The sequence below is a fragment of the Lasioglossum baleicum genome, chromosome 16 (assembly GCF_051020765.1).
Source record: "Lasioglossum baleicum chromosome 16, iyLasBale1, whole genome shotgun sequence".
NCBI classification, from domain to species: domain Eukaryota; kingdom Metazoa; phylum Arthropoda; class Insecta; order Hymenoptera; family Halictidae; genus Lasioglossum; species Lasioglossum baleicum.
Window position 1 is genome coordinate 1,507,313 of NC_134944.1, and position 19,363 is coordinate 1,526,675.

Sequence of the window (19,363 nt, forward strand, 5' to 3'; positions counted from 1 at the left end):
TCGTAAGACGTGCCCATCGCAAAAGTATCAAAAGTATTACGCTTTTACAAAGAGAAACGCTTTCCTTGTAAAATCTCGGAAGCACCATACCCGTATATGTAGAATAGAGAGAAGTATTTTTCGTAGAGCGCCAAAAGTCAACGATTACCATGAACGTTCCTACCAAAGAATCTTTCGAACGCTACAATATCGAAGAAATTTAACTTTTTCAATCAAATTAACAACATAAGAAGGGCCCGAGAATTAACGGTCCGCCGCTGATCGCAATCTTGTTATGTTCAAATCGAACTTTTACTACTTTGATTCAGTTGGAAAGTTATATCATTCCTTCTGCTGTTATAACAAGCAGAACTAAATCGATAAGTATAATTACGTTCAACGTGAAAATCATTTAACTCTCCGAAGAAGACAACTGTTACATCCCAAGGTGTACATTTTAAAGAGGTAATTTTATTTTGGAGATTTAGTTCGAGGATAAAACGCAGTTTTTGAACCGACCTGCATTCGAGGATTTCTTAAATACTAATTGGGCTTTTTGTTGGGCAAACATTTCTTCCCACCTAGAATAATTTTAAATTGACATATAATACCGCATGCAATACATAAATGTTTAACAATTGTTTCAAGTTTAAATTGAGTTTAATTTTTGAGGAGTTTCAAGTCTAATTTTTGAAAAGTTTCAAGTTTAATTTTTGAGAAATTTGAAGTTTAAATTATTGGGAAATTTCAAGTTTAAATCGAGGGAAATTTCAAGTTTAAATCGAGGGAAATTTCAAGTTTAAATCGAGGGAAATTTCAAGTTTAAATCGAGGGAAATTTCAAGTTTCAATTGACGGGAATTTCAATTTTAAATTGAGGGAAATTTCAAGGTTAAATTGAGGGAAATTTCAAGTTTAAATCGAGGGAAATTTCAAGTTTCAATTGACGGGAATTTCAATTTTAAATTGAGGGAAATTTCAAGGTTAAATTGAGGGAAATTTCAAGTTTAAGAAAAATCTGTAAGGGCAGTTTTCACCATCTTCTTTCACCATCAAAATTGGTCCGAATTTCATCGATGTAGAATATTCTACATATATACATACATACACAATATTCATACATTCCATATATACACACACATCTTGCATACATACATACATTCATAGATATAATACGTATAATATATCTGGGCCGGTCAATCTCCTATTGGACCGTGTCGCGGCGTTGGGCGTCGCGACGCAGCGTAGAATGCGAAACAACACTCGACATAATCTGTGCGCAGGAAATACGCCAGTCAATCCATTTCACCGCGATTTATGTGATAATCACTGGGCACTGTCTAGAACCATTCTGTGTCTCGGCTCCAGTAGATCGTGGTTCGTGGTCGTGTATGAAATTGTTCTCGGACCGCGTAACGGGACATCCGACTATAGGGACGTCTTGCCTGTCACAGCGTTGTCGTGTCCCTGTTGTCAGCTTCCACGCCATAGTCCAACAACATAACGTTGTTTACGTACACTACCCCTCAAAAGTACCCGGACACTTCCTTTTCCTCTACAAACCGTAGTACAATTCATCGCCTTCAATTCATCATTTCCCTCAATTTAAACTTGAAACTTTCCGGAATTCTAAACTTGAAATTTCCCTCAATTTATACTTGAAAGTCTCCTGAATTCAAAACTTGAAATTTCCGTCAATTTAAACTTAAAATTTCCTCAATTCAATACTCGAAATTTCCCTCAGTTTAAACTTTAAATTTTCCGGAATTCAAAACTTGAAATTACCCTCAATTTAAACTTGAAATTTCCGTCAATTTAAACTTAAAATTTCCTGAATACAATACATGAAATCTCCCTCGATTTAAACTAGAAATCTCCGGAATTAAAAACTTGAAATTTCCCTCAATTTAAACTAGAAATCTCCGGAATTCACAACTTGAAATTTTCCTCGCTTTGAACTTGAAATCTCCGGAATTCACAACTTGAAATTTCCCTCGCTTTGAACTTGAAATCTCCTGAATTCAAAACTTGAAATTTCCTGACTTCAATATACTTGAAATTTCCCTAAATTTAATATTTCTTAGTCCACAATATTGGTGAGTTTTCACGCAGGTAGTTTTTCACATGAAACGTTAGATGTTCCATGAGAAAGTGATGAAGATCGATTTTAGTCACTGTTTTAGATGCCTCAGTCACTTGTATGCGTTGCTGTTACACATTTCGCAAGTGTCCGGATAGTTTTCCGCGGTAGTGTACGTACAATTTTTTAACTAAAATTGAATTGAAGGTAAACAAGAGACGGGAGTATCGTAGTAAAGCATGGTTGACTTTCGCGATGGCTTGAGATGGATGGATAGACTCTTGGGGCTTTTTCGCAACGTTTACTCAACGACCTGCGATCGATTTTCAATCGTATCGCAGAGAACGATACAGCTGGGGTAACAATGCTGACCATAATACCTTTCTCGTCGATTTTCTAGTTTCTCGGAAACTGGAACGATCCGGCGACGAGGAATAAGATGTCGTTCAAACTTGGAATGCACGTTAATTTTTGGCCAGCTTCTTCTCCGAGGATTTAGGGCGATTTGCATCGGAAAATTACATTCTCCATGCATTATTATTCACGGGAGAGTACACTATCATGGGGTATTAACTATTCATTCATTCATTTAGTTTCATGGGTGATATTCTCAGTTTCAAATCTATCGCCAAATATTTTCTCAGCGTTGCAATATTTTGTAACATCGCGAATTATAATTTCATTTAATTTCTTTTAATGTCGCATATACTTTCGATTTCGAGATATTGCTATTTAGAGTTTTGATTACTAGACTGCGAATTTTTATGCAGTATAAAAATTGCATTTTCAATTTTTTAATTTTTGTCTTTCTATTTTCAATATTCCAACAATCTTCAATTTTATCAATTTCCTCAATTTTCTAACCATTTTTACAATTTCATCTATTTAATGTACCCATAAATGCATAAGGATCTGCAGTCTATTGATTATTAATTCTTCGACATAGGAAATTGGTTAAATTACATTATTATTTTCCGAGCCTTTCGAATTCGTTTTCACGACATTTTTCCTGGTAAATACGTAAATACATAAATCCTATATACTCTATTGCGTAAACTGACATGTTTTGAAATTGTACTGTGACACGTGCAGCGTTTTTCTTTACAACAACAGATTTTATCTTGCAAAATTTTGTAGTTAGTTACGGAAAATGCACTGATACTCTGAAACAACTGTTGACGTACATACTTGTAGGAGCTCGTACGTTAACAATTGCGGATCGGGTGACCGACCGAAAGTTTTTCGCCGGAAGACAAACACGTCCGCGTGGCACCACGAGTTGAAAAATTCGACAATTTCAATGTTGCGAGTCGAACGCCGACTTTCAGCAGGGTGACAGGCGGATGAAAAGCGTGCGGGGGCGGTCAACGTTCATCGACACGACCCTCTGTACCGGGTGTCGCGTTAGTTAACACAGTGCATTTTTCAACTTTCTCAAAAACGAATGAAATTACTGGCAATAGGTTTTTACACGTGCAGACTAAGTTTTAGTATAAATATAAATTGCTCTAAGTCGCCCATTATCTTTTGAGCGAAATTTGAAGACAAGCGAAAAATGAAAGCGAAGAATCCTTCCTGAAATTAACGATGTTTGGCTCATAATACTTTTTTATGAGTAATCATTTCAGCGAAACTAGACATATAGCGTTGAAGAGCGTTCTTTCCGCTGCGTGTATATATAATAATTAATAGCATAGAAATATTTTAAAACTTTGAAAATAGTCTTTCGCGAAACACCCGTTTTCCTGTCTCTTGTTTAGTACTGTAATTTATTTAAAAATTAACACTCCGGCGATTTCGTGTCGCTGAATATTGAATCCGCCATTCAGTTTTCTGAAATTTCCAAGTCAAATTCATATTCAACGACCCAAAAAAATATGGAGATGCTAGAGTTTCGAGGTAACCTGACAATTTTTCGAGTAACACTTCTGCAATACTGAATCCGCCGTTGTTTTCTGAAATTTCCAAGTCAAATTCATATTCAGCGACCCAAAAAATATGGGGATGCTAGTGTTTCGAGGTAACCTGACAATTATTCGAGTAACACTTCTGCAATATTGAATCGGCCGTTGTTTTCTGAATTTTCCCTCATTTTCAACTTGAAATTCCCATCAATTTAATCCTGAAATTTCCCTCAATTTAAACTTGAAATTTTCCATGATTTAGATTCTTAAATATATCAGTATGTCATCTATTTTATCTTAATTTTTTAACTTCCCGATTTTATAGGGAAGTTATTGTAATGACCCCGAAAATCGAAAATCGATTTTTTAGCAGATCTTCACGTTTCATGGTCATTGCAGTCATTTTAGACTATTTTCAGCAAAATGTTCGTATGTGTGTGTGTGTGTGTGTGTGTGTGTGTGTGCGTATGGCCGTTTCTATGTAATCAAATTTTTCGTTAACGTTTTCAGAAAAAGTAACAACGCGATCTGGATGATGAATGATGCAATCGATGTGCCCCGCTATAACTTAGAGCTGATTAGATTTTGGTCCATTTTGGTCAAGTAGTTTTTTAGTTTTTTTAGTTTTTTTCGAAAGAAGTTCATTCAACAATGCAATTTATACGAGAGAACGGAAAGTTTCCACCGTAGAAACAAACGTAATTACACAAAAAATTTTTTTTCGATTTTTTAAAATTTTAAATTGAAAATTAATATAAACTATATGATAACTATTACTAACATTGATGTTGAAAACGGATTGGTTAATGGAGCACACACATGCGGAATATTAAAATTTATTACTTTTCAAGAAAATACTAAAATTCCGTCTATATTGTGGTTAGATTTTCAATTGGCCAGAGTAGGAGTGAAAGTAAGAACTCGTTATCGTAATTATATGAAAAATGCAAATATTGATCAAAATTTAACACCAATAATAAAAATATCACATCAAGTAAATATGTCGAGTGAGGAAAAATATCAAATCACACGTAGTCAATTTCCAGTGGTTACTGCTGAAGCGATTACGATTCATAAAAGTGAGGGACAAACATACGAGAAAGTATGTTTGGATTTTAAAAAATCAGAAAGGCGAACTTTACAAATGTTGTATGTAGCACTGAGCAGAGTTTCAAAATTGAGCGCGGTTTATATACATATTTTGGGACAATTTAAATTAACAGTATCGAAGAAAACCAAGATCAATACTGCAAACCCGGATAATGATGAGTTGTATCGTTTGCGAAAAACTAATTAAGACAATTTATTTTGCAACATTAGTATGCTATAACAAGGAACCAAGCGAGCAACGAGCCTACGATGTTGGTTTAATGCGACGCCATATAGCAAACATTTTGATAAGTAGAAAACTATTGAATTTCCCTGAAAACGTATAATCTACTTAAAATGTACACTTAATAATGATAATAATATACTACAACTAACTAATCGGGAAGTTCTTTATATATAAATAACATCCGTACCACTAACCCTCTCGCGAGCTCGCAAAGCGAGCGAGCTACAACAACCCTACTTGCGAAGCTCGCGAAGCGAGCGAGCAACAACACCCCTCTAGTTTTAATTGTTTTCAACTTGAAATTTCCCTCATTTTTAACTTAAAATTTCCCTCATTTTGAACTTGAAATTTCCCTCATTTTGAACTTGAAATTTCCCTTATTTTGAACTTGAAATTTCCGTCAATTTAAACTTGAAATTTCACTCAATTTTTCGAGTAACACATCTGAAATATTGAATCCGCCGTTGTTTTCTGATATTTTCAAGTCAGATCTATAATCAGCGACCCGAAAACCCTTGGAACACCAATTACCCACAAAATTCGAGTATGTCTTCGATTTTTGTCCACGTTCTAGCGATTCCGAACCACTGTGGTGACACGGTATATCGACTGAGAGAGGGTGGACTGTGCGCCCCGACTGATTTGCGCGGCTGCGCAAATCTGGGGCTCGACCTGCAACTTCAGTATACCCGCTGGCCTAGTCGTACATTCGTACCCCTCGTGGCTCGTTTCGTACCCTTAGCAGTGTCCACCCCCGGTACCAATATAAACCGTACAAGGGTACGGTACCCTTATACTCGTACCCTTATACTCGTTCCCTTACTTCCAGTGCCAGTTCTCAGTGGTCCACGCACAGCGGGCTTACGCCGACGCTAACGTCGACGCCGACGCTCAGCGTCGCTGCCTCCACCCCCACCCTTAACTCCACCTCCTCCTCTTCACCCTTCCCTTGCTCTTTCCACTTTCTCTCAGTTTGGACATTCACTGGCGCGCACACTGACTCGCTCGTCCGTTCGTTCGTTCGTTCGTTCACCGTGGAAAATCTACCGCGATAAAAACATGTCGATGACAGGCGCCGTGCAGGGTGCACTGATTCGTCGGCACCGGCCCGTCGCGAGACTGCATTCTGCGATAGTGGAATCCGCCGCCTAATAAACTGCGAAACAACATTATTCAAGTTATTCTACATTGCTCAAGAAATACGACGAGATCCAGTATTGTTACTGTTACTCTTGTTGTGGTGAAAGAGACAATTTTGTGACATTTTGTAAGACAGGAATCCGCCGCGGAATGAACCCCGAGACAATATTTTGTGATACAGGAAAATCCGCCGTGGAATAAGCTTCAAAACAACATTTTGTAAGACAGAAATCCGCCGCGAAATGAACCGCGAGACAACATTTTGTGATACAGGAAAATCCGCCACGGAATAAACTACTGCGAGGGACAGTATTTTGTGATACAGGAAGATCCACCGCGTAATAAACTGCAAAACAACATTTTGTGATACAGGAAAATCCATCGCGGAATAAACTGCGAGACAACAGTCTGTGAGACAACATTATTGAACATTATTCCAGAAATGCAACGGGCTGTATTGCCGTTACTGTTACAGTGGTGACACATTGCTAGTGTAGAGTGGACGATGACAGTGAATGCAAAGAGACAACATTCTGCGACACTGGAATCCGTCGCGGAATAAACTGCGAGGGACAACATTTTGTGAGACAACGTTATTCAAGTTGTTAATCTTCATTCAAGAAATACAACGAGCTGCTTTGTCGTTACTGTTACAGTGGTGACACATTGCTAGTGTAGAGTGGACGATGACAGTTAATGCGAAGAGACAACATTCTGCGACACTGGAATCCGTCGCGGAATAAACTGCGCGGGACAGCATTTTGTGAGACAACATTATTCAAGTTGTTAATCTTCATTCAAGAAATACAACGAGCTACGTTGTCGTTACTGTTACTGTTATTGTGGTGACACTGCTAGCGCACAGTGGACGATGACAGTGAATGCGAAGAGACAACATTCTGCGATACAGGAATAAACCGCGGAACAACGCAACATTTTGTGATACAAAAATCCAGCAAGATTGTTCAACAAATACAACGAGTTCCATTGCCGTTACTGGTTACTTGGACAACATTTTCAGTTGCGGGAGTCCACCGCGGAATAAACTACGAGACTACGTTCTGCGACACAGCATTATTCAACATTGTTCAACATTGTTCAACAGATACAACGAGCTCCGTTACTGTTACTGTTACACACTGTGGTGACACACTGCTAGTGTACGGTGAACGACGTGACGCAAAGCGAGAGACTACATTCTGCGATACAGTAATCCGTCGTGGACTAACCTGCGACACAACAGTTTGTGATACAGTAAAATCCACCGCGAAATAGACTGCGAGACAACATTTTGTGACAGAGCAAAATTCACCGCGGGATAAACTGCGAGACAACATTTTGTGATACAGGAAAATCCACCGTGGAATAAACTGCGAGACAACATTCGGCGATTCAGGAATTCACCAAAGAATAAACTGCAAAACAACATTTTGTGATACGGGAAAATCTACCGTGGAATAAATTGCAAAACAACATTCTGCGATTCAGGAATCCATCAAAGAATAAACTGCGACACAACATTATTTAACGTTATTGAAGAAATACAACGCGCTCCAGTATCGTTACTGTTACTGTTACAGTGCGGACACACTGCTAGTGCACAGTGGACGATGTAACGCAAAGAGTACGCGAGTACCGTACTTCCTTCAAGGGACTCCCTGCAACACTTTGGAATACTCTGCGTGTCGGAACCATATTCGCACGTGCGATTGTACCTTCTTTCTCTCTGACCTCCTATCTACCGCCTTTCTTTCTGTCTCTCTCTCCCTTTCTGCTGGATAGTCGCAGTGCACCGGATGATCCGGCTCTCCTTCGAGTTCGGTGCGAACCGATGATCGTGGGTGATGTGAGATTGTGAACGCGTGTCAGTGATTCCGTCGAAAAGGATTGACGCTTCGCCAGTGGAAGAATCGTTACAGTGTCGTTGCCAGCAGTGACTTCTGGATTCGCAGTTCACGGTTCACGATTTACAACGATTCACGGTTCAAGGATCACGATTTACGACGATCCGCAGTTCACGGTTCACGATTTGTACGGCATTTCGCGGTCGAATCGGCGCGTCCTTCTGGCACCGCACAACAGCTACGGTTCCTCATTGCAGCGAGCTGTTTATGTGATGAAAGTGGTTTAATGGTTGATCCGCTAAAACTCTTCTGGGTTATCACCAACAGCACTTACCTAGGTAGGTGGAGAAACCATCGTGATGTACGATATTGACGCATACTTGTCGCGATACAGCCTTGTTGAACGGTCACGTGTCACGGTTTTAGGCGTATTCCTGCAGGATTAGGTGGAAACACGGTGTGCCTTTTTAGTCTGAGCACAAGAAACAACTACTACCCGTCGCGTCGCGTCGGAGTTGTTGAGTTTTCATGTCACGATCTCGGGTTCGGTCGCCGGAAAATGGTCCGGGACTTTTCGAGCCATTTGGGAGATAAGATCGTGTCGTAATTAACGAGCTTGTTCTTCGCCGATTTTCCGCGCTTTTAATAAAATCTGAACTCCAGGCTATGTAGCTTGCAATCTGTATAGTGCCACTCCAGAGGAAACGAATCAACGTTCTTCGCGACGAGATTGTAAGATACAATCTCTCTGTAGAGAAGATATAATGTATCCACTATGCACTTTGAGTATTTCTCATGCTTTTCTGGAATTATGCAATTTTCATACGAGGCCGAAGATATATGCGCTTTGAGTACTTCTCATACTTTTCTGGAAGTAGGCAATTTTCATATGAGGCCGTCGATACATGCGCTTTGAGTATTTCTCAAGCCGTTTTTCCTCGGCGACCGTTCAGCATTTTCCTCGCAGCATACACGAAAAAATTCGGTTTTCAGTGTTTTTTTTTTGGACAATGATCTCCATCAAGAAAAATTCTCAAAAAAATTGTGACGTATTTTGGATCCTAAAGTGCATTTTACGGAATTTTTTCAGATTTTTCTGTTGCGGGAGATCATTGTGAAAAACAATAAAAGCCGAATTTTCTCGACGTTGCTGCTGTGAAGAGTGACAAAGTTACACTTGTTGCTTTTCCATTTCTTACGATCACAGTTTGCAACAGAAAAATCTGAAAAAATTCCGTACAATGCACTTTAGGATCCAAAATACGTCACATATTTCCGAATTTTTCTTGTTAGAGTGCATTGTCCAAAAAAAAAAAACACTAAAAACCGAATCTTTCTCGACGTTTCTGCTGTAGGAAGTGACAAAGATACACTAGTTGGTTTTCCATTTTTTTTGTGGGAGATCATCGTCAAAAAACAATAAAAACCGAATTATTTCAATGTTTCTGCCGCGAGGACGAAATTTACACTTGTTGGTTTTTCATTTTTCACGACCACAGAGTGCAACAGAAATATCCGAAAAAATTCTCTAAAATGCGCCTTGTGTTCGTAAAATGTGTACGTAAAATGGCGTAAACGATGAGATTCTCGTTAGGTTGTTTATCCGCCGAAAACAGGACACTCGTTGAACATGAACCGACGCGACGCAAGTGGAATCCGTAGTTCCCGCGTGTGGCATCGATCGACGTCCCGACGTTATTTTGAAAAGGCGCTGGGTGTATACATTGTACGTGTACAACGACACCTCGGCCGGCTAGCTTCGGTGTACGCGCACAATTGGGATATCGTTCCATTCAACCGACGGAAAATCAATTCTGCTTGGTAATTACGATGCACGCCGCCGGCGAAGGCACTGCCATACATTTTGAGTGTACGTTGTAGATGTGCAGGCCTTTGATTTTCGTTGCTTTGCTTGTCGTTCGCTATACAGTTTTCCCTCGCATAGTGTTACCATCTCAATTTTACGCTTCCGGATTTTTTTAAAAATTCATTTCGCAACCGAAAATTATGAGATAATTCACTGTTATGTATGCCATTCAGTAGAATGTTCAGGAATTTTTTCGTAATTTTGTGTTCAGCAGAACAGTAGAAATAAAGCATAGTGTACCCCAGATAGCGATGTCCGGGGTCCTATCACAATGTTATGCTTCCGGATTTTTTTAAAAATTCATTTCGCAACCAAAAATTCTGAGATAATTCACTGTTATGTATGCCATTCAGTAGAATGTTCAGGAATTTTTTCGTAATTTTGTGTCCAGCAGAACAGTAGAAATAAAGCATAGTGTAACGTAGATAGCGATGTCAGGGGTCCTATCACAATGTTATGCTTCCGGTTTTTTTAAAAAATCGAGTATGCAGCCAAAAATTCTGAAATAATTCACTGTTGTGCGCGCCACTAGCAGCATGTTCATGAATTTTTCATAATTTTTTGTTCAGCAAAACAGAAGAGATATAGCATAATTCATGTGTAGTTTAACTCGGATAATGAGGTTGAGGATTCTATCTCAATTTTACGCTTCCGGATTTTTTTAAAAATTCATTTCGCAACCGAAAATTCGGAAAAAATTCACTGTAATGTATGCCATTAAGTAGAACGTTCATGAATTTTTTCGTAATTTGTCGCTGAGCAGAATCGAAGAAACAGAGAATTATTCGCGTGTAGTCTAACCCAGGTAGCGAGGTTGGGGATCCTATCGCAATCTCATGCTTAGTGATTTTTTTCAAAATCGACGCTGCGACCGAAAATTCTGAAATAATTCACTGTTGTTCGTTCCCCCTTGTATAATGATCATGAATTTTTTCGTCACTTTTTCTTGAGCAGAACGGAAGAAATGAAGCATAGTGTAACCCAGATAGTGAGGTAGGTTTCTTAAACGAGAATTTCGAGATTTAATTTGACGATGCAGCGATAAAAGTGCACTTCTCGTAAACAGAATGGGCTAGATACTCGGTTTATCGCGGTGTCTTTCAAGTAGCTGAAAGATATATGGCATGCTTAAGCAACGAAGTGGGTTGTTGTGTATCGAGTCCGTTGCCTAAGTGGCGTCTTCATCGAAGCTGATCTTCAGTCTGAAACTGAATTTCATTTTATCAACTACCGTGGAAATATTTAGTGCAACTCTCTCTCTCTCTCAAATTTAAGTATCATCGACAGAAGATAAAATAGAAAATCAACAAGCATTAGCATTTATTTCTCAGTAATTCTGAAAGTAAAGAATTTGTCAGTAAAATTCTAAAAATAAAGAATCTTTATTTGTCAGTAAAATTCTAAATATAAAGAATCTTTATTTCTCGGTAATTCTGAAAATAAAGAATCTGTATTTCTCAGCGTAATTTTGAAAATAAAGGATTTTTATTTCTCAGTGTAATTTTAAAAATAAATGATCTTTATTTCTCAGTATAATTTTGAAAATAAAGGATCCTTATTTCTCGGTAAGTTTCGTTTTCGTAAAACAATGGACGAGAAATCTATATTTAAATAGAGGTATTCGCAGACTAACTATTACAAAGAAATCTCCCGCAGTGCTTCACGCATTTAAAGTAGCTCATTAAGAAACTTATTTGATAGCGTCCGATATTAAATGCTGGCTTATTACGAAAGAAGTAGACACGCTTTGAAGATTTTATAAGAAGAAAGTACTGTTGAAGTAATTCAAATTAGATTTTGATTTGGTCGATACTAGTCATTATAGACTGCGGATGTTGCTGCAATTTTCACTTTTTACCTTTGGAGATCCGAAACAAATAAAAATTGTGCTGCATTCTGTTGAATTTAATCGTCCAGCACTTTTTGAACATTTTTATAAGCCATAAATGCATAATGACCCGCAGTCCATAAGCCATTAAACCATTTGAATATCCAAATAACAAATAACTTGTTATTTAAATTTTTATTTAAATAATTATTTATTTATTGCCCAACACTGGTAACTAATAAGCGAATAAATATTGAATGGGGATCGAGTTCAAAATGGAATTGAGTTGCTTCGAACTTCATGGTTGCCATGCGAACCATTTTGAAAAAATGTGCAGTAATGCTCTCGCAGCGCAACGTGGCGATAAATCGACGTGAAATGCTCTCCGAAGATCCGTTGGACGACTTTCAAACGGCGAGATAAATCATTCATATGTTCACGTTTGTCCGGATACGAGTGGGACAACGATCTCGAGGAGGGATCAGTTTGTTGGTCGGTCGATCCATTTTTCCTTTCCGGCACTCGTATTCCTCGCGATAGCTACGGGATCGTTCACGTGTTTGCGACCGTATATGTAAATATTGTATCTATAACAACGCTGCTATAGTACATACATAGTATACTACCTTTGAAACTTTCGAACGGTGCAAAATCTTCTCCTGTATTCTTCGTTCGCACATTTTTATGTATATATTTGTAGACAATTTTCATTGGACAGCTTATTCTGGATTGGAAAGTAGTCCAGCGGCTCCCACGACATTTCTTATTGAAACCGTGTGCGAAACAAAATCGTGGGGAAATTCAAATACAAATTAATTTTTTTAAATTAAGAGAAATTCTTCTGATAAATTTGATCTAAGTGAACTTTGTAGAAAATTAATTTAAGATTTAAATTGTGGGAAATTTCAAGTTTAAATAGAGGGAAATTTTTAAGTTTTGAATTGACAGAAAATTTCAAGTTTAAACTGAGGGAAATTCAAATACAAATTAATTTTTTTAAATTAAGAGAAATTCTTCTGATAAATTTGATCTAAGTGAACTTTGTAGAAAATTAATTTAAGATTGAAATTGTGGGAAATTTCAAGTTTAAATAGAGGGAAATTTTTAAGTTTTGAATTGAGAGAAAATTTAAAGTTTAAACTGAGGGAAATTTTTAAGTTTTGAATTGAGAGAAAATTTAAAGTTTAAACTGAGGGAAATTCAAATACAAATTAATTTTTTTAAATTAAGAGAAATTCTTCTGATAAATTTAATCTAAGTGAACTTTGTAGAAAATTAAGTTAAGATTTAAATTGTGGGAAATTTCAAGTTTAAATTGAAGGAAATTTTTAAGTTTTGAATTGAGAGAAAATTTCAAGTTTAAACTGAGGGAAATTCAAATACAAATTAATTTTTTTAAATTAAGAGAAATTCTTCTGATAAATTTGATCTAAGTGAACTTTGTAGAAAATTAATTTAAGATTTCAATTGTGGGAAATTTCAAGTTTAAATTGAAGGAAATTTTTAAGTTTTGAATTGAGAGAAAATTTCAAGTTTAAACTGAGGGAAATTCAAATACAAATTAATTTTTTTGAATTAAGAGAAATTCTTCTGGTCTAAGTGAACTTTGTAGAAAATTAATTTAAGATATAAAATGAGGAAATTTCAAGTTTAAATAGAGGGAAATTTTTAAGTTTTGAATTGAGAGAAAATTTCAAGTTTAAACTGAGGGAAATTCAAATACAAATTAATTTTTTTAAATTAAGAGGAATTCTTCTGATAAAGTTGATCTAAGTGAACTTTGTAGAAAATTAATTTAAGATTTAAATTGTGGGAAATTTCAAGTTTAAATTGAAGGAAATGTCACGTTTAAATTGAAGGAAATTATAAAGAGTGATCATTGGTCACGAAGAGTTTTAATTTCCCGATAAGTAGCCAGCGGATTCTATGCATTTACAAGAAAAACGAGGTGCAATTTGAAATAGTAAAAACATCAGATGAATTGAAAAATACTGTTTCATTATTTTCAACCTGTGAAACGTATCGAGAAAGAAAATAAATGTCTATTTCATTCCAGTTTGTTGTAATTCGGGTAGACAATTTTGATTTTGCATCAAGTTCCACTGTCTACTGCGCTGTATAGGTATATTCTAGTATTAAATATAATGTCATAATATCATTTGTTTTTCAATTCTTTAACTATGTTCCGCCAATTCGATCATCTTGAAACTTTCAGATATATTAGATAGCTGACAGAACACTGTTCTTGAATTTTCTGGTAAGTCTTACTCAAAGGGTTGCTTGCACAAACCCCCACCCCTAAGAAAATAAATATTTCTTTCCTACCCTTCATGATATGCTCACAATTCTGAAAAAATATATGAAATGCAAGAGGCAAGTTCGAGTACTTCCGTTATTTTTTCATCTTAATATCTTGATTAACAACTGAGAAAAAAAATTGATAAAGTTTAGCCTGTTTACCCTCATATTACCCTTAAATAAGGGGTTAGCGACTTCATATTTTCGGGGGATTATCTTTCAACCTAGAAGCATTGTTTTGCACACGGTTTTAATAAAAAATGTCGTGTGCCATGCTTATCCTGCTAGATCTCTACTAATATCTCTGCGTTCGTCCAACGCGTTCCAGTAGCGACAAACGTTTTGACTGTGACACTCGAGCCAATAATCTAGCTACTTTGATCTCGATGCCTGCAGTCAACGTTCACAGTAAACACTGAGCGATTCCGCCCATGAATGTCCAGTTTCTCGTCGTCTAGTCTCTGCAGAACACAAGGTTCGCACGCACTGCCTCTAATTGTAAGTGAAATTCTTGTATCCAGTATCGATCGAGAGAAATTCGCTATTTCTACGAGGCCGAACAATCGATTCTGCTTCTCCTCAATAATATCAGGACGTCAAGGGAGTAGACTCCTTTTTCCAGGATTGCAAGGGTGCGGGATTCGGGTTCTCATTTCTCGATTATACAAAATTGGGGGGTTTCGCGGTACATAGTCAAAAACGCTAGATAAAAGATCGATCTAGGACGCAATGAAGAGGTTCACGAATAAAATACTTTTATTCCTATAGTAACGTATAAGTATCATGATTATACATGTTAAGTTTAAAGTGTCTTTGATAACATAAACAATACTCGTGAAACATTTCGTAGTAACATCGGCTAAATGAATGTCACAAAAGTATTCGAACGATGAATTATTATGGACATTGTAATAATGTTTTCAAATGTAACAAAGTTATTAGAGGGAAAAGTCCATTTTTATTTTACTTCTGCTTCCCACGATCAATACAGAACATTTTTAATTTGCACAAAGATCCGCCGTCTAACAATTACATATCGAAAGTTGTCCATGTTTCTCAATTTCGAGGAATTTATCGATATACCTATGCAGGTTTCCTCGATAGAGAATGTCTTTGAAATGTTAGCAATTGAATTTGCTGGCAACTAGTAACTTGTTCGATCGCCTTTTCGCAGTGGCATCGTTCCCGAGTTTCGTCCCTTGCGAATTAAAAGCTTTTATCAAGGGTATATTCCTTCAGGGCTTATTCCTTCTACTATATGTTCCCCCGGAATTCCCTCAGATTTGCATAGATTTTCGCCGCGTCTTGTACGTAATCGCGATAAGAATTAGGGTACGAAGCATTATTTCAATTCGATGAAGTTATATGTATGTTATATACATGGCGACGGGACGAGACGAGAGGAAGAAATTACCGTAGAAGTTTTTTAACCACTCGATAAATGAAAAACCTCAAAAAAAAAATCGGAAAAATGCAGATTTCCCGAAAATAAGAAAAGATACTGTTCTACTGTTTACTTCCGTGTTAAAGTATTATAACGGGCAGTGTCAACAATTTCTTTCAGATTTATTGTTGCAGAAGATCACCTTGAAAAACAATAAAAATGGAATTTTTCCGACGTTTTTCCTTCTCACAGCAGTTTTAATTGAAGGAAATTTCAAGTTCAAAATAATTTTTTAAAATTTGGATATATAGAGAATATACATATTAGATACTGATATATTTAAGAATGTAAATTATGGAATATTTCAAGTTTAAATAGAGGGAGGTATCAGTTTAAATTGAGGGAAATTTCAAGTTGAAAATGAGGGAAGTTTCAAGTTTAAATTGAGGGAAATTTCAAGTTTAAATAGAGGGAGGTATCAGTTTAAATTGAGGGAAATTTCAAGTTGAAAATGAGGGAAGTTTCAAGTTTAAATTCAGGGAAATTTCAAGTTTAAATAGAGGGAAGTTTCAAGTTTAAATTGAAGGAAATTTCAAGTTTAAAATGAGGGAAGTTTCAAGTTTAAATTCAGGGAAATTTCAAGTTTAAATTGAAGAAAATTTCAAGGTTTGAATTAAGGAGAATTTCGAGATGAAGTTTGGGGAGGTCTGAAGTTTTGAATTGAGAGAAATTTGAAGTTTTTAATTCAGGGAAACAAACCAATTAACCAATCCCAATGAAATGTTCAGAACGCATGTAATTTATACGAATTCACAAAACACATATTTTCAATTCTCGTTATTGTCCCAGCTTAAAAAGTAGTAAAAATCAATTTCACTATTGTTTCTCACAATTCCGATCAAATACATTGTTTCAACATATTTATTAGACGTCATTAACGAAACTTATCCTTCTAGATTACAGAGAAATTGAAGACGTTTGGTTCATTCATGATAAAGTGATTCTAATTTAAGTTTGAGTGATAAATATGTAACAATGACGCATATAAATAAATAAACACAGAAATCCATCGCATTCGATTCAGAACCAACACGGTAAAATAAGCTGCGGAACGTTTTACAGTCCAACACAGTGATTTACCGTCTACTTTATTTTTCGTTGGCTCTGGAGGTTCTTCCCGCATTGTTCTTTCTCCTCTGAAACTAATGGTGGAGGGTTGAAACCTAAATGCAGGGGCGAAAATAGACGAATACGGCGCGTCACTTGATCGAGGCGGAAAGATAAGTTGAAATTACGGTCTTTAGTCCGTTAAAGAATTCCGCAGGAGCGTGTAGAGATAGCGAAAATGTTTACCGTTGCCGTCAGAGGGAATTAACGTTAAACCGAAGTAGCAAATCGGTGTTGTCAAAACAGAAACACGTGCAACGTGTAAGCGAATACAGGGGAAACGATCTCTGCGAATAGCTAAATGATTGAAAAGATTCAACCAAAATGTGTGAAGCTTGAAGCTCTCAAGTTAGAACTTTCAATCTGTAGGGGTATATGTATATGTATAATCGTAGAACGACATATAGTACCCAAATACGAATAATAGAAATTTCTCCATTATTTCAAACAAATATTAAGCAAATATTTGTCCGAAGTCACTGGAATGGAAACGCGTGGGCTGGAAAATGTCAGTCTACCTGATTTAAATTCTTCGGGACCTTCAATGGCACGTAACTTTATAGTTCGGGAAACTTTGCGAGTTATCAAGACATTATGCTAAACTACGTGTTTTAAAGTTAAAATACCAATACTTTACTAGAGGTGTCAAACATGTTCAGAAGTTTCGATGCGGGTATTACATTTACCATAACATATCGATCGTTTAAGGTCTGAATCTGTTCAAAACTTTCGATAAAATAATCCACCCTGCTTCTTTATTGATTTATTTTTTCCGATAACTAACCCAGTCGGTATATAGGAGACTCATAAATAGACTACGGATCTTCATGCTAAATAAAAATTGCTGTAGAAGAATGTAGAAAGTGGAGTGTGAATAAAAAATATGTTTTTCCTCTTCTAATGTATAATTTGAAGAAGAAGTCTATTGTCCTTGCAATTTCGTATATGATCAATCCATTTTCGGCATAAATGCATAAAATCCGCAGTCCAGTCATAAATATACATCAAATCCGCAGTCCAGTCATAAATTCATAATGCATCAACTTTGAAAAATTTCGCGTCTCCCAAAATATCGAGCATTTGCTGTCAGAATCCGTCTTTCGAACGTCGCTCTAAGCTCTCTCTCGTGTTCTCGGAGACAGTTATTTCCGTAGTTGCCACGGAACGTGTACATATTTGGCCAGGATGTGTGCCGTTGCACAATAACAGAAAATTTGGTCACTGCATCGTGCGCATAAGCAACATATTCTAGTTCGGTTGAAATGTTAGCCATCGCTGTCCTGTTTCGTACGCGCATTACGTATGTACGTGCAGAATGTATACGTCGCAAACTCGTTGTTCGGTCCATTCAAAAGTGACCCAGATAAACGTTATTGACACTCCGCGTATGAGAGTCCCAGATGTTAATATTCCAGCCTTCGTTATATTTGACTTTTCGCGAATCAAGCCGTGGATTCAACTAGCTACCACGTATAAATAATAACATTTTTATGAATCGCGACCAAACGACTTCAATTTCTCTGTAAGGATAGAAGGATTAGTTTAATAAACGATGTATAATAAATATCTTGCAAAAATGCATTGTGAAGAACAATAGTAAAAATTGACTTTTAGCTGCGACAATAACGAGAATTTCAAAGATGCGTTTTGTAAAATCGTATAAATTATATACGTTCTGAAAATTTCATTGGGATTGAAATAAAACAAAAATAAAACGATCGAAAGTGGTAAAAATTACAATTTTTCAGGATTTTCGGCATGCAACTGCCGTTTTTACCACTTTTCATTTAATCTTGAAATTACTCTCACTTTAATCTTGAAATTTCCCTCAAATTAATCTTAAAATTTCCCTCGATCTTAACATGATATTTTCCTCAATTTAAACCCGAAATTTCCCTTCATTTAAACTTCAAATTTCCTTTCATTTAAACTTCAAATTTCCTTTCATTTAAACTTCAAATTTCCCTCGATTTTAACATATTTTCCTCAATTTAAATCTGAAATTTCCCTTCCTTTAAACTTGAAATTTTCCTCAATTTAAACTTGAAATTTCCTTTCATTTAAACTTGAAATTTCCCCTTAATGTAAGCTTGTAATTTCCTATTAATTTAAACTTAAAATTTCCCCTGAATTTAAACTTGAAATTTTCTCTTAACATAAACTTGAAATTTCTCATTATTCAAAGCTTGAAATTTCTCTCGATTTAAACTTGAAACGTCCCTCAATTTAAATCTCGAAATTTCCCTCGATTTTAACTTGTAGTTTCTCCCTAAATTTAAACTTTTCACATCTTTTCTTTTTTAGCTGGGCGAATAACGAAAATTTCCATGTGTCCTTGTTACAATGCGCAAATGCGACGTGTAAAAATAAAGTTTTGTTCATTTTGAATTTGTAATACATTTTTCAAAAGCATGTTTTGTTTACTAGAGTGCGGCCCGCTGTAACGTTACGCATCATCAAATTGGCCCGTGAAACCATTCGTTTTGGCCAGGCCTGGTCTAGACATGCAACCATCGTGTACAACTGCCGATACTCGA

The 19,363-nt window shown here is 36.5% G+C and overlaps 1 protein-coding gene across 10 annotated transcripts in view; it reads left to right on the forward strand.

Annotated features, from left to right (window-relative positions):
- Window positions 1-19,363, forward strand: part of LOC143217166 (neural-cadherin) — a 211,129-nt gene that overhangs the window by 148,043 nt on the left and 43,723 nt on the right. The window contains exon 1 of one of the 10 annotated variants that reach the window (XM_076441039.1): window positions 869-8,620. The exons of the other annotated variants lie outside the window; for them this stretch is intronic. Coding sequence (XP_076297154.1) covers window positions 8,569-8,620 — 52 coding nt within the window. The 5' untranslated portion in view covers window positions 869-8,568. Of the gene's footprint in view, window positions 1-868; window positions 8,621-19,363 lie in introns of those variants that run through there. 10 annotated transcript variants of the gene reach the window in all.